We start from the raw sequence: 12,477 nt of genomic DNA on the forward strand, positions 1-12,477 counted from the left end.
CAGGCAACGCTCGTGCCGCTCTTCCGGGTCCCTCCCCGCTCTCTCATTTGTCTCCCCTTCCTTCACGTGACTTCCTCTGCACGCACCGCGTTGCCCCTTGCCGCTTTGCCCTCCCCCGTCCCTCCTGGCGCTCCCATTCGCTGGTTCCCCTGCCGGCCGCGTGGTGATTGGCCGCTACTTCCGCCACTCCCGCCGCTTCCTCTGCGGCGGTTGCCATGACGACAGCGGGGGCGCGGTCGGGCCATCGCAGCCCCTGATTGGTCGAGGCGAGGGGGGCGCGATCGCGGCCGGTGACGTCACTGGATATCAGCGGCGGGTCGGGGGCGGCGGCGCAGACGCGGCTCCGATGGACGGAAGGTGAGGGGGCGTCCAGGGGAGGCTTTTTGGGGGCAATTTTTTGGGATGGGATGGGGGCAGGGGGGGCAACATCCAATGGCTTGCGGCCTGAGGGTCTCCTACATCCGCCGCGGCCAATCGGAGCCGGGGGGCGGGGCTGGGGGGGGCTTTAGGATACCCCCTCCCCCCCAAATCCCATTGATGGGGAGGGGAGGGAGCAGGGATGGGGAGACGGGGAGGGCGCAGGTTTGGTGGGTTTTGGGGGGGGTTTGGGGAGGGGATTTGGGGGCGGGACATCGCCCGCCCCGTCCCAAGTCCGTCTGGCCCCGAGCCCGGGCCTCGGCTGCTCCGGGGCGAGAGTCAAGGTCGGGGATGAGGGGGGGGGGGGGGGAACAGCGGAGCCTGGGGGGCGTTTGGGGGCTCCTGGGGGGCCATCGAGGGGTCCCGAGGGATCCTGGATGTCATTCAGCGGGTTCATGGGGTCCCCGGGGTCCCCAGCTGTCACCCCATGGGTCCTGGGTGCTCTCCCCCATCACCTCATGTGTCCCAAGAGTGCCTGTGAATCGTTTTGGGAATTCTGAGGGTCATACCGGGGATCCTGTGCACCCCTGGGGGTCTTTTTGGGAATCCCGGGGGTCATTCCAGGGATCCTGGGCGTTCCTCTTGAGGTCCCGGGGATCCCAGCAGCTCCTTCGGTGTATCCTGGGGCTCTTTTCCTGTGTCCCCTCTTAGTCTCACCCCCACCCGTGCCCCGGGGACCCCTCAGGTGCCATCCAGGTGCCAAACCGGTCCATCCTGATCCGTCCTGGTCCATGATGACACCAGACTGGTCCATGCTGGTGCCAAACCGGTCCATGATGGTGCCAGACTGGTCCATGCTGGTGCCAAACTGGTCCATGCTGGTGCCCATCCTCGCCCCCAGCTACGAGGCGTGTGCGGAGGCGGCGGCCTGGCTGCGGGCCCGACTGCGGGAGCCCCCCAGGGTGGCCCTGGTGTGCGGCTCTGGCCTGGGGGCGCTGGCCCAGGAGCTCTCGGACCCCCAGACCTTCAACTACTCCGACATCCCCCACTTCCCCCGCAGCACCGGTACTGGGAGCACTGGGAGGGGGCGTTTCAGGTGGTTCTGTGTGATTTGGAGGGGTTTGGGAAGGGGGGGGAGGGGGGGTGGTTGGGGTGGTTTTGGGGGCTTGGGGGATTTTAGAAGGAGGGCTGGGGGTCACCTGGGGCTCAGGTTGGTGTTGTGACCCCCGGCCCCACCCCCCCAGTGCAGGGTCACGCTGGGCGATTGGTTGTCGGCCGCCTGGGCTCCGCCCCCTGCGCGGTCCTGCAAGGCCGGTTCCACCTGTATGAGGGCTACAGCCCCGCCCAGGTAAGCCAACCTTCCCCTGGGGCCACACCCACACCTGGAGGCCACACCCAAACCTGGGAGTCACACCCACACCTGGGAGTCACACCCACACCTGGGGGCCACACCCCCTTCGCCGTTCCCTCAGCCCCACCCCATATCCTTTAGCCACGCCCCCGAGCACACCCATGACCCCTTAACCCCTCCCCTGACCACACCCTGGCCACGCCCACAGGTGGTGGTACCTGTCCGGGCTCTGGCCCTGGCCGGAGTCCACACCCTGGTGCTGACCAATGCCGCAGGGTCCCTGCGGCCACACCTGGGCCCCGGTCACCTGCTGGTCATCCGCGACCACATCGACCTCCCCGGCCTGGCCGGACGCTCGCCCCTCGTGGGGCCGAATGACGAGAGGTGTGCGGGGCCTGCTGGGGCTGGGTTTTGGGGGAAGAACGGGGATTTGGGGGTGAAAGGGAGGATTTGGGGGACAAAAGGGATTTGCGGGGCTCAAAGAAGAGATTTAGGGGGAAAGGGGAATTTTGGGGGGTAAGATGGGAGGCAGAGGGGACAATTTTTGGAGTAAAATGGGCGTTTTAGGGAGAGAAAGGGCCGCTGGAGGTGAAAATGGACATATCGGGGCAGGTGGGGCGGGTTTTGCGGAGAGATCCGGTCGGTTCCGGGGGAATCGGTTCCATCCCGTGGCTCCACACAGGTTCGGGCCACGCTTCCCCTCCATGACGGACGCCTACGACCCCGGGCTGCGGCGCCTGGCGCTGGCCCTGGCCCCCAAGGAGCTCCGGGCCTGCCCCGGGGTCTACGTGGGCGTGGGGGGGCCCAGCTACGAGACCCCCGCCGAGTGCCGGCTCCTGCGGCTCCTCGGGGCCGATGCTGTCGGTGAGGAAAGGGACCCGGGAGGGCAGGGAAAGGGACCCGAATCGGCCCTGAAAGAGTCCCGGAAGAATCCCGACAGAGGAGTCCCAAAAGAGTCCCAAATCATTCCTGAAAGAGCGGCAGAACAGCCCCTGAATCACCCCGAAACAGCCCCAAATCCAGCTCTAAAACAACCCCAAATACAGGCCCAAAACAGCCCCAAATCAACCCCAAATCCAGCACCAAATCCCCCTAAACCAGCCCCAAATCCAGCTCCAAACCCAGCCCCAAAACTGCCCCAAGTCACCCCAAAACAGTCCAGAAAAGGCCCCAACCCAGCCCCGAAGAGTCCCAAAGCAGCCCCAAATTACCCCAAACACCCAAAGCCATGTGTGCCCCTGTCCCGAGCATGTCCAGGTGTGTCCAGGTGTCTGTAGGTGTGTGTCCAGGTGTGTGTCCAGCCGTGCCCAGGTGTGTCCAGGTGTGTGTCCACGTGTGTCCACCTGTGTGTGTGTGTCCAGCCGTGCCCAGGTGTGTCCAAATATGTCCAGGTGTGTGTCCAGCTGTGCCCAGGTGTGTCCAGGTGTGTGTCCACGTGTGTCCACCTGTGTGCGTGTGTGTGTCCAGCCGTGCCCAGGTGTGTCCAAATATGTCCAGGTGTGTGTCCAGCTGTGCCCAGGTGTGTCCAGGTGTGTGTCCACGTGTGTCCACCTGTGTGCGTGTGTCCAGCCGTGCCCAGGTGTGTGTCCAGGTGTGTGTAGGTGTGTGTCCAGGTGTGTGTCCAGGTGTGTGTCCAGCCGTACCCAGGTGTGCCCAACCGTGCCCAGGTGCATCCCGGCCCCCTGCCCACCCTCACTGTCCCCCCCCCCAGGTATGAGCACGGTGTCGGAGGCGTCGGCCGCGCGTCACCTGGGGCTGCGCGTGCTGGGGCTGTCCCTCATCACCAACTCCGCCCCTGGCGACGATGATGACGGTGGGGGGGACAGCGATGACGTCACGGCAGGAGGGGTGGGGCTGGGGCCACACCCTGCCACGCCCACGGGGCACGAGGAGGTGCTGGCCGCCGCTCAGGAGGGGGCGCGGCACCTGCGGGCGCTGCTGCTGGCCCTGGCCCCCAAACTGGACGAGCCCGGACGCGCCCGGACGCGCCCGGACGCTCCGTGACGTCACCGCGATGACGTCACGCCGGAGTGACGTCACATCGTCGGTGACACGCCTGGGGCAGTGCCTTGATCCCGCGACATTCCCGCGACGTTCCGTGTCGTTCCCTCCATAAAACCTGCCTTGGATTTTTGCCTTAATTCCGTGGAAACCCATGGAAATCCCATGTCATTAATCCCGTGTCATTAATTCCATGTCATTAATCCCGCGTCATTAATGCTACGTCATTCATTCCGTGTCATTCGTTCCCTGTCATTCATTCCGTGTCATTTATCCCATGTCGTTCATTCCATGTCATTAATTCCATGTCATCAATTCCGTGTCATTAATCCCGTGTCATTCATTCCATGTCATTAATCCCCTGTCAATAATCCCATGTCATTAATCCCATGTCATTAATCCCATGTCATTAATCCCATGTTGTTCATTCCATGTCATTAATCCCCTGTCAATAATCCCCTGTCATTAATCCCATGTCATTAATCCCATGTCATTAATCCCATGTTGTTCATTCCATGTCATTAATCCCCTGTCAATAATCCCCTGTCATTAATCCCATGTCATCAATCCCATGTCATTAATCCCATGTTGTTCATTCCATGTCATTAATCCCCTGTCATTAATTCCACATCATTAATTCTGTGTCGCTCCAGTGTTGTCCCAGTCTTTGCCCCCTCTGGATTTTGCCTTAATTATGTGTGATTAGTTCAGTGTTATTAATTAATTCCATGTAATTAATTAATTCCATGTAATTAATTCCCATATAACAGTTTTGTGTGCGTCCTGTGTGTGTCTCCCAGGGCATTAATTAGCGCCTGTTAACAAGTGCTGATCTCTCAGGGTTAGGGACACGGTTAATTAACCCCATTGATTAATTATTCCAGCCTAAATAATCCCCTCGAGTAATCATTCCAGGTTAATTAGCCCGTATCCCTTAATTATTCCATGCTAATTAGCCCACCCAGTTAACTATTCTGGGTTCTTTAGTGCTCTTCTATGTGGTTAATTAACTTCTGCAATTAATTATTTACAGCTAAATAGCTCCTCGGTTAGTTATTCAGAATAATTAACCTCTAATGATTAATCGGTCCTGGCTGATAATTTATTCAAACCATGTCACCCCCCACCCCCGGCTAATTATTAATGCTTCCTTATTTCCCCTGATGAATTAATTCAGGGTAATCATTGCCATTAATTAATTAATCAGTGCTAAGGGCACCTGCAAATAATTACCCAAGGCTAATTAATTATCCTGCTTAAGACTGCTGCTTCCAGGGGCTTGATTAACCCCAGGGGCTTAATCAATCAATGACTGGAGGCTAATTAACCAATTCCCTACTTGACTACTCAGTTCTGCTTTGCGCTGATAACCAATTAATGAATTAATTAATTAATTAATGAACCATTCCAGCTCATTTACATTCCAGGTGGCCCCTCTGCCCTCCAGGCCGTTTAATTAATTAATGAATGAGTGAATTCGTTAATGAAGGGTGAGGGCGTGGCCTTAACTGAAGGGTAAAGCAAAGTCGATTAAAAGTTTATTAAAGCGTAATAAAGTGGATTCGAAGTTGGATAAAAGTTTATGGAAAGTTGGGCGAAGTTAATTAAAAGTTGGATAAAAGTTGATTGAGAGTGGAATGAAGTTTGTTAGCGCGAATTAATGAAAATAATTAAAGGGAGGTGTGGGGGGAGGGGCAGCGGGTGGGGGGGGGCTATTTTGGGGCTGCGCCCCTCCCCCACCCCGTGGGAACCGGGCGGGGGTGGGGGGAGGGGCAGGGGTGGGGTGGGGTGGGGGGAGGGGCCGGGGTGGGGGAGGGGCCGCTCTCAGAGGGCGCCTCAAGGTGGCCGCAGGTTCCGACCCGGGGGACGTGGGGGAGGGGCGGGGGGAGAGTGGGGGAGGGGGAGGGGGGGAGGTGGGGAGGGGTCGTGACCTCTGACCTCGCCCCTCCCCCCACCCTTCAAATTTCAGGGTCATGGAGCTGCACGAGGCCGCCCCTCCCCCACCGGAGGTCAAGGTGAGCGGGGGGGGGGGGGGGGGGGAGGGAAATGAGAGGGTAGGGGGAGGGGCGGACACTGCCACCCCCTCCCCCACCGACCCCCTCCCCTCCCCCATCCCAAAATTCCCGGGGTTTACGAGTTTTTTTTGAGGGGGAAAAATATGGATATTTTTTTGTTTTTGGGGGGGGGGGGGGAAACAGGGCGCGGTCGCGTGGGGGAGGGGCGGGAGGGGGAGGGGCGCGGTCGGGATTTGGGGGGGGGGGGGGGGGGGGGTAAGAGACACGACACCGGAGGGGATTTGAGGAAATTCAAGAATTGGGGAAATTCTGGAATTTCGGGGCGGGACGGGGATCCAGGATTGGGGAAATGGGGGGAAAAGGGGAGGGATTTAGGAAATTTGGGGATTTTGGAATTTGGGAGTTTGGGGATTTGGGGATTGATTTGGGATTTTGGGGATTGATTTGGGAATTTGGGAATGTGGGGATTTGGAGCCGAGGGAGAATTTGGGGAGGACATGGGGGATTTGGAGGGGGAGAAAAGGGAATTTTTTTTGGGGAGGGGGGGAATGGGAGATTCGGGGCAAAACGTGGTGGCTTAGGGTGGAATTTTGGAGGAAAGCGGGAATTTTGGGTGGGGAAAAGGGGGATTTTTGGGGTTAAAACCCGGGATTTGGGGCCGAATTTCAGGGATCAAGAGGGACATGGGGAGAAAATGAGGGAATTTGGGGGGAAAAGCAGGAATTTGGGACAGAAATTGATGGGTTTGGGTGGACTTTGGGGAATTTAGGGGGTAAAGAAAGAGGAGTGTGGGGGACACGACAGAAATTGGGTATTCCAGGCAAAAAAACCCCAGGGTTTTGTGGGGAGAAAAGGGGGAATTTGGGTTCGGATTTGGCGATCTGTGGGCAGAGTTTTGGGGATAAAGGGGAGGGTTTTGGAGGGGGGGCAAAACTCGGGATCGGGGAGGGGGGAAAAGTGGAAATTTCCGTCAGGGCGGGGAAATCCTGGGGAATTCGGGACTGGGGACAAATTGGGGTTTTTTTAGGGCGAGCTGGGAAAAAGCGTCAATTTTGGCACCAAGCAGGGAATTCCGGAGGGGTGAAATGGGGCTGAACCGGGAAAAGTTTGGGTCAGAGCCAGGAAGGACCAGGTTAACCCCTGGAATTTGGGGCGTTTTAAGGCAAAATCCAGTGACCTGGGGGCACAGATTGCACCCCTGAGGTTAAAGGAGGCGCTTTTGGGATTTGGGAGGAACTTTGGGGACAGAACTGAGGGTTTGGAAGGGGAGGAATGAGGAAATTTGGGACACAAATTAGTGTTTGGGGTGGGGGGAAATGAGGAATTCGGGGTGAAAAGAGGGAATTTAGAGGGAATTTGGGGGGGGCGGGGGCAGGAGCAGAAACCGGGATGGAAATGAAGAGTTTGGGGTCAAACCCAAGGATCTGGGCGGTGAAAATGAGCAATTTTGGGCGGGTTCCAGGTGTAAAACCCCTCTTTTTGAACCATTCCCAAACCACCTCCCCACCCCCCTCCCACCCCATTTTTTGGGGACCAATTTTTTTTTTTTTTTTTTTTTTTTTTGTGCCCTTTTTTTTATTTTGGAGGGGGGTGCTACGAATCCCGGGGTGTTTCCTTTGGGCCCGAATCCCGTTTCTTTTTTTTTTTTTTTTTTTTTGGTGATTCTCCACCCCGCGTTTCTTTTCAGCACCTTCTGGAGACGCCTTTCGGGGTGGTCCACGCGTGGATTTCGGGGTCCCCCCGGCCCGGCCGCCCTGCCCTGGTGACTTTCCCGGATGTGGGGCACACGCGTGAGTCCCTTCCCCCCACCCTGCCACCCCTCCCCCCCCACCCCCACTGACCCCCCACCCCTCCCCCCCCACCAGACCTGACGTGTTTTTCGGAGCTTTTCGGGCACGAGGAGATGCTGGAGATCACCCGGAGCTTCCACCTGGTGCACCTGGAGCCACCCGGGATGGAGGAGGGGGCACCGCCCTACCCCCCCGGGTAACGCCCCTCCCCCCCCACCCTCCCCCCCCCCGCCAAAAAAACAAGAAACAAAACAAAACAAAACAAAAAAAACCAAAACAACCAAAAAACTACTCTGCCCCTCCCCCACACGCAGCTCATGCCCCACCCCACAATTCCCCTCATTTCCCCCCCCCTTTTAAACCCGCGACCCCCGAGTGACCCCAAAATGACCCATAGTGACCCCAAAATGACCCCGAGTGACCCCTGAGTGACCACTTGCCCCCCCCCCCCCCCCCAGGTACCAGTACCCCTCCCTGGAACAATTGGCCGAGGCTCTCCCGGGGGTCCTGCAGGGCCTGGGGTGAGTTGGGGAGGGGCAGCGGGGGTGGGGTCAGAGCTCCATCCTTGTGACCTCTGACCTCTCCCCCCTTCCCACCCCCCTCCCCTCCCGCAGCATCCGCAGCATCGTCGGGGTGGGGGTGGGGGCCGGGGCCTTCGTGCTGGCCAAGTTTGGGGTGAGTGGGGGAGAGGTCAGGGGGCACTGGGGGGCACTGGGGGTGGGTCTGGGGGGCACTGGGGGGTTTTGGGGGCACTGGGGGAGTTGGGGGGCACTGGGGGGTGGGTTTGGGGTGAGCAGAGGGACCTGGGGGTGGCCATGGGGATGAACTGGGAGGGTCCGGGGGGCTGTGGGGTATTTGGGGAGCGCTGGGGGGACTGCGAGTGTTTTGGAGGGGGGGGGGGGGAATGGGGACACTGGGGGTGGCATGGGCCGCTCTGGGGGTCACTCAGGGATTACGGGGATTCCTTTGGGGTCCCTTTGGGGTCACCCGGGGGTCCCCCCCAGCTGCTGCACCCCGAGGCTGTGGAGGGGCTGGTGCTGCTCAACCTCGACCCCCGTGCCAAGGGCTGGATGGACTGGGCCGCCAGCAAGGTGGGCGTGGTCTCACTGGGCGTGGCTTGGCTGGGCGTGGTCGTGGGTGTGGTCAAGGGTGGGAAGGAAAAAGGAGGGGGTTGGGAGTCCTTGGGGACTTGGTGGGCAGAATGGATTTGGGGAGCCCCTGGGGGTCCCAGGATGGGTCTGGGGAGGGTCCTGAGGGGTTTTTTTTGTTTTTGGTTTGTTTTTTTTTTTTTCTGAAGGGGAGGGTCTCACAAAGCTGCCCCTCCCCCAGCTCTCAGGGCTGAGGATGTCAACGAATGAGATGATCCTGAGTCACCTGTTCACCCAGGTGGGGCGGGGGGAGGCGAGGCACTGGGAGGGCTCTGGGAGGTCACTGGGGGGTCACTGAGCGGTCACTGGGAGGTCACGGAGCGGTCACTGGGAGGTCACTGGGTGGTCACTAGGGGGGTCACTGGGCGGGCACTGGGAGGTCACTGGGGGGTCACTGGGTGGTCACTGGGCGGTCACTGGGAGGTCACTGAGCGGTCACTGGGAGGTCACTGAGCGGTCACTGGGAGGTCACTGGGCGGGCACTGGGAGGTCACTGGGTGGTCCCTGGGAGGTCACTGAGCGGTCACTGGGCGGTCACTGGGCGGGCACTGGGAGGTCACTGGGGGGTCACTGGGCGGTCACTGGGCGGGCACTGGGAGGTCACTGGGTGGTCACTGGGAGGTCACTGAGCGGTCACTGGGAAGTGACTGGGCGGGCACTGGGCGGTCACTGGGCGGTCACTGGGTGGTCACTGGGTGGTCACTGGGAGGTCACTGGGAGGTCACTGAGAAGTCACTGGGAAGTCACTGGGTGGGCACTGGGCGGGCACTGGGAGGTCACTGGGGGTGGACATTACTGGGCGGCCCCCAGGATGAGCTGGCCGCTGCCCCTCCCCCCGTCCGGAGGCTCCGGGAGCACCTGGCAGCCACGCCCAACCCTGCCCTGTTCTGGGCTATGTACACCAGGTGAGGGTGTGGCATTGGGGGCGTGGTCTTGGGACCGTGGCCTGGAGAGGCATGGCCAAAAGACCCCAAAACCGGGGGTGGGTGTGGTTACCTTATTGGGGGGTGGGTGTGGCTGTGGGAGGGGTGTGGCTTTAGGGGGTGGAGTTACAGTCGTGGGGCATGGTCTGAGGGGGTAAAGGGGGTGTGGCCAAAGGGGAGGGAGGGGGTTGAGGGGTGGGTGTGTCCTGGGAGGGGTGGGGTCACAAATGGGCAGGGCCATGGTGGGTGGCGCTAAAGTGTTGACCCATCCCCGTTCCTCCTCAGCCGCGGTGACCTGGGCCTGGAGCGGAGCGGGGCTGGGAGCCTGCGGTGAGTGACCACTGAGTGACCCCTCACTGACCAATGACCCCGGAGTGACCACTGACCCCCGAGTGACCCCTCACTGACCACTGACCCCCGAGTGACCCCATAGTGATCACTGACCCGCAAGTGACCCCTCACTGACCACTGACCCCTAAGTATCCCCTTGACCCCTCTCCCAGCTGCCCGGTCCTGCTGGTGGTCGGTGACAACACCCCCCATGAGGACGCCGTGGTGAGTGGGGGAGGGGTGGTGGGGGGGGGGGGGGGGGGATCATGGTCACTCAAGGAGTGGTCACCAAACACCACCCTGACCCCTTGATCCCCCTGGACCCCTCCCCCAAGGTGGAGAGCAACGCCAAACTGGACCCAACGCAAACGTCCTTCCTGAAGGTGATCTTTGACTTCTCAATGACCACCAAGTGACCACCGAGTGACCACTCGATGATCACTCAACGACCTCTCTTGCAGATGGCTGACGGTGGCGGGCAGCCACAGATCGCCCAGGTGAGGGGTCGGGGGTCACGGCAGGGGTCATGGGGTGTGGGGGGTGGGAGTGGTCACCCAGGGAACATTCAGTGGTCAGTGCTGACCATGCCCCTCCCCCCAGCCCGGCCGGCTGACCGAGGCCATCAAGTACTTCCTGCAGGGCATGGGCTACAGTGAGTAACCAAAATACAGGAAGGGCTCGTTAATGTGCATGGTAGCTCATTAATACACACGAGGCGCTCATTAACATGCGCTAATATGGGAAGCCTATGGGGTTGAGGGTGTAGATTGGGGAGGGGGCGTGGTTTTGGGACAGGGTGTGGCTTTGGTTAAGGGGGGTGTGGTTTACACAAAGGGGTGTGGTTTAAGAGGGCACAGGTGTGGTTTGTATGGAGTGGGCGTGGTTTACATAAAGGGGTGTGGTTTAATGCAGAAGGGGTGGGGATAGGAGGGGAGGGGGCGTGGTTTAAGGCCTGTGCATATGTCCCTGCAGTGGCCGCCTCCGCCATGACGCGCCTGTCCCGCTCCCGTACCGGCTCCGTCACTGTGGGCGAGGGGGAGCGTGGCCGCAGCCGGACCCTGAGCCGGGGTAGCACTGGGGGAGGGGCCGCTCCTCCCCCTGCCAGCCCCTGAGGGACTCCCCCTTTACCCCCCAAAAGTATTCACTGGGAATTCTCCCTGATCCCTGGGACCCACCTTGAACCCTCCGGGACCCCCGGAATGATCCCCAGGAACCCAAGGGCTCCCTGGGACCACCCAGTGGCCCCCAGGACACCCTGGGATGTCCCTGGGACCCCACCCCAGACCCAGTGGGACCCCTCCCCATGTGACCTTTGGGATGCCCCCAGACACTCCAGGGCCCTCTCCCAGAATCCTTCTGGGACTCCCAACTCCCACAGGGACTCCCCTGGCCCCTCCCCACATCCCACCCCACACTCCCTGGGAAACCTCAGGGACCCTCACGAGCTTCCCGTGGTGGCAATAAAGGGTCAAAGCAGTGACTGAACCCCTTCCACTGTGTGGCCAGTACCTGCACTGGGAGAACTGGGAGCACTGGCAGAACTGAGAGGGAAGTGAGAGCATTGGGAGGCACACTGGGAGGAAACTGGGGGGTGCAGGGAAGAGACTGGGACTCCTGGGAGCGATCCTGCCATCGAGAAGGACACAAAAAACCGTCAAAGCCATCACAGTGCTGCAGGACACTCCAGAAACCGTGAGGACATGACACAGAGCCCCCTGGGGCCATCCAGGACCACTCCAAGGCCAGGCAGAGTCCTAGGCGGTGCCAGCTTTGGTCTGGGAGAAATCCTGCACCGTTTGGAATTTTAGCAGGCAGAAGCCCAGTTCCTGGAACAGGGACCTGGACACGAACTGTGGCCCTTTTCCCTGTGGGAAAAAAAGTGACCCTCCCGGTTTCCTGACGTCACTTTGGAGGAGGCGTTTGGAAGGGACGCCCAGGGCAGGTTTGGGCTGCCGTGGGTGTTTCCTCTAGAGCATGTTGCACGTTCACATCAGGAAACTCACCTGCTCTTGCTGGGTCAGGGAGAACATGGGCAAGTTGATTCTGTCAGTTCCAGGGCACCAACTGAGCTGCTGGTTCACACATTTCCTGGAGATTTTATACCCAATACCAAACCCTGTAGCTAAACATGCCATTTTTAATCCATGCACACAATACGGTTGATTTGGTTATGCAGTGGCTCCAACTGTATTTAATTCCTGTAGAAAGCATTAGCTTTTAAAGTTCTAGGTTCTGTTGTCTTCAGCAATCTTTGGGCCAAAGCCATATTTCCAAGTGGATGTGGGAGGAGGACCTGAGGGGGTTTCTTCTGGATTTTTTGTTTGTTTGTTGTGTTTCTGGTGGGGTTTTTTGTTTCTCTAGAATTTGCTTATGAGAACTTTCAGTTAGATACAAGCAAGAAGTTTATAGTTACTGGAGTTCAAGAAGCTTTACTTTCCCTATAAAATTCGCTACTTAATATTTCCATCACCATCTGACAAATTACAAAACACTGCATATGACTTTGCTGTGTTATGCGAGACCAGCCTGTAATGAGAGAAATACTTAAAACTAGAGAATCAA

At 59.2% G+C, this 12,477-nt stretch overlaps 2 protein-coding genes across 2 annotated transcripts; both read left to right on the forward strand.

Moving 5' to 3' along the window:
• Positions 1 to 1,190: 1,190 nt before the first annotated feature.
• On the forward strand, positions 1,191 to 3,712 carry PNP (purine nucleoside phosphorylase). The gene is made up of 5 exons (XM_062512361.1): positions 1,191 to 1,422; positions 1,602 to 1,705; positions 1,917 to 2,092; positions 2,391 to 2,572; positions 3,420 to 3,712. Exons 1-5 carry the CDS (start codon positions 1,191 to 1,193, stop codon positions 3,710 to 3,712), a joined length of 987 nt encoding a protein of 328 aa, XP_062368345.1.
• Positions 3,713 to 5,682: 1,970 nt separating this feature from the next.
• On the forward strand, positions 5,683 to 11,027 carry LOC134055846 (protein NDRG2-like). The gene is made up of 14 exons (XM_062512315.1): positions 5,683 to 5,724; positions 7,412 to 7,514; positions 7,590 to 7,710; positions 7,973 to 8,035; positions 8,129 to 8,189; positions 8,519 to 8,605; positions 8,844 to 8,900; positions 9,473 to 9,567; positions 9,871 to 9,915; positions 10,089 to 10,140; positions 10,251 to 10,298; positions 10,377 to 10,412; positions 10,516 to 10,567; positions 10,888 to 11,027. Exons 1-14 carry the CDS (start codon positions 5,683 to 5,685, stop codon positions 11,025 to 11,027), a joined length of 1,002 nt encoding a protein of 333 aa, XP_062368299.1.
• Positions 11,028 to 12,477: the final 1,450 nt, after the last annotated feature.

The sequence above is a fragment of the Cinclus cinclus genome, chromosome 36, assembly GCF_963662255.1.
Source record: "Cinclus cinclus chromosome 36, bCinCin1.1, whole genome shotgun sequence".
NCBI lineage: Eukaryota > Metazoa > Chordata > Aves > Passeriformes > Cinclidae > Cinclus > Cinclus cinclus.